The following is a 2,936-nucleotide window of genomic DNA, read 5'->3' as shown; positions in this document are numbered from 1 at the left end:
TGGCGACCACGGCAAGGGAAAGCCTCAGGGCACGGGAGTGTAAATGAAGCCAATTAGTTGGTCGGTGGGAGTAAGAATAGAATCATATCACACCCCGGAGACTCTGGTACCGTAGTCAATGCAAAAGTACTGCACCTTAGCAATACCATGCAATGAAAGAGTACGAGTAGACATTGGACTGTGAGGTAAGTAAAGTCAGTCAAGTCTAACTCAACTCGACCCAACAGCACCCTTACTCGAGTACTCGTACTGCCGTATTACCCATTAATCTTTTACCACCCGGACCTAAGCCTAATAAACCCCGCCCCGCCCGCTCGTCCAACCAACCAGCTTAGCTTAACTGCGGCAACTAATCCACATTAATACAGTAAAAGTAAACTTACCAATCCCAATTCCCAATTGCCCCCCCCTCCATAGCTCAGCATCAATTGCCCTCGAGACAACCTTCCTAGTAGATAGAACCCACCAGAAAGATGTGGAGAGAGGGAAAAACAACCCCCCAACCCTCCAACCAAACAAGAAAAAAACGAGTGAGACTTCCCTCCTTCCTCTCCGAGCCCTGGAGTGTCCTAGGAGATAGGAAATACTGACCCCCCGCCCCGCCCTACCATACCACATCCCCAACTTATCGCCGGGTACCACTCTTTCTCCAATTCAATCCCAGATCAGCTATCCAACCAACCAATCATCCATCCATGCGCCAATTTTTTTCCCTTCACTTCCTTCCCCATACTCCTCTGCACTCCTTGTAGTTCTCAGTAAACTTGGTACGACCGCACTGGTAGGCACGGATAATCGTATCGTAGCGTATCGTAAGCGTTGCCGACGGTGGTACTGTGCTTGTATTATCATATCCACCCATCTACCCACAGCACAATATGGTGCTTCCGATCAAAGTTTAAAATATAAGTAAATAAATATAAATAAATAAATAAATAAATAAATAAATAAATAGGCACCATACAAAGTTTTAGTGAGGGGGGAGAGGGAGGCAGAGAGAGAGCAAGGGACCGAGGTTGGTTTCTTTCTCTCCCCCCTGGCAATCGGTGTTCGACTTATCGGAATCGTGAAGGGGAGGGGGGGGGGGCGGATGAATAGGGGAAAAAAAAAAAAAAAAGCGCAAGATGTGGCGATAAAGATGAAATAAAGGGCACGATGGAGAGCTTCTGAGGTTGAACGGAAATTTGTTTCTTTTCTTATGCATGCATTATACGAGCAATGTACGATTATTATTATCTTTAGGCGCATCGCTACGGTGGTCCTGTATCGTGCAGCAACATGTAACCCAGTAGATACACCAGAATCAACAAATGCACAACGCGATTAAAGTTCAACATAGTATTATTATAAGATGCATTTAGTTCAAAGTAGTTGCGGGTCATGTATTCCGTGAATGCCAGAGAACGGGAGAGGGGACCGGAACAAGAGGATGAAAGACAAAACTCCATAGAGCAAACCCCCCTCGGAAATACATCAAATAAAGGCGCCTGAATGAGAGCTAACTAACTTGGTACATGGAGTCTAGAGAGACAGACAGAAAAAACTTCCACAGAATCTCTCTGGGTTAATAACATAAACTTGAACGCCGCCGATATTGCAGTGCAGTACAACAAAGGGAAAGGGTACAAAAGGTTATGATAAAGAAGTGGATATATGAAATAAAAAAATAAGAAAGAGAGAGAAACAAATCGTCTCAATACTCCGGTTGCTTATCCAGTTAGATGCCCGAAACCGTTTAACAAAGAGAAACGCAGAATAAACCAAACCGGCCGCCCACCAAGAAACCCAGGAAGCCTGAAAATGTACCCCAAGAATAACACCAGAAAGAAACCAAACAGGAAAAAGGACCATGTAATATGTAGGAAGAGAAGGAAAAAACAGGAAAAGAGAAAAAAAAAGTAAGAGAAAACATGAAACTATCCAGGCACCAACATGTACAGACGATGAAAAGCCCATATTCGTAAAATCATAAGAACCCGTATGAAAATTCCCATAATCCATCTCAACCGCCATGAGCCCAGTATCTCTCCCTTCCCCAACATCTGTCCCTTGGTGACCGGCACCCTCTAATGGATGTACTTCATAATGTGCTTCGGGTCGAGCCAACCAACTTTCTCATATGCAGCCCAGAGTTTTGAAGCCTTGTTAACATCGATATGGCAGGCCTTCTGCGCATCTGTCTTACGGAATTCCTTGTGCTGTTTAGCTCTCTCAACCTTATCCTGGAAGATCCTCCGCTTGGATGTAAGGTAAGAAGCGCACGAGAGACGGAGAGTTGACGCGAGACCAACTTCGGATGGGTGAAGCAAGTGCAGGTGAGGGTCGTTTGTTAGATCGAGTGCTGTGCCTTTCCAGTCTGCCTTAAGGGGTTTCAGGTGATCCAAAGTCTCGATTGGAGGAGACATGTCAGGGATTGACTCAAAGTCAGTATCCTCCCTTGGTGCCACGGCTCTGGCACGGGTAGGAGCAGATCCGGAAGTCTGACTGGTAGGAGTAGGGAAGCGACCATCGGGCGAGGCGAAGCCATCAATTGCATTCGACGAAGGCCTTGGAGTCCTAGGTCTGCGGGAATGAATACGTGGCTTGATTACAGAAGACTGAGAACCATGAGGCGAGCGGGAGGCAGGTGCGAGGCGTTGCTTGGAACCCAGCGCACTTGTTTTCTGAACCCTGTCCGCGGCGGCAGCCTTCCTGGCCCCGTCAATGCGTCTCAAGTACTCGTTCTCCTGTCGGAGCCACTCCTTTGGCCTACTCTGGCAAAGTCGCCACGCTGACGAGACGAAAATGTTGTATTCCTCCGCGGTAGGCTCGACCTTTGTCTTTCTCTGGACACCACGACGAAAAGCGTCCGCACTCGCAATAGCATTTTGAATCATAGGCTCGAACCTTTCAGAAACCTGGAAGAGCGGTATCTCTAGCGAGATGGAAGGGTTAGT

General features: G+C 47.1%; 1 protein-coding gene; it reads right to left on the bottom strand.

Moving 5' to 3' along the window:
* Positions 1–1,210: 1,210 nt before the first annotated feature.
* On the bottom strand, positions 1,211–2,876 carry GSTUM_00002250001 (uncharacterized protein; the record flags this gene model as incomplete). XM_002836017.2 has 1 exon in its annotated part: positions 1,211–2,876. The coding sequence occupies one exon, from the start codon at positions 2,874–2,876 to the stop codon at positions 2,067–2,069; it is 810 nt and encodes a 269-aa protein (XP_002836063.1). The 3' UTR covers positions 1,211–2,066.
* Between the last annotated feature and the right edge of the window lie 60 nt (positions 2,877–2,936).

This window comes from Tuber melanosporum (genome assembly GCF_000151645.1).
Source record: "Tuber melanosporum whole genome shotgun sequence assembly, scaffold_124, strain Mel28".
NCBI classification, from domain to species: domain Eukaryota; kingdom Fungi; phylum Ascomycota; class Pezizomycetes; order Pezizales; family Tuberaceae; genus Tuber; species Tuber melanosporum.
Note: the sequence above shows the minus strand (reverse complement) of the source record. Positions and strands in the feature narration are given on the sequence as shown.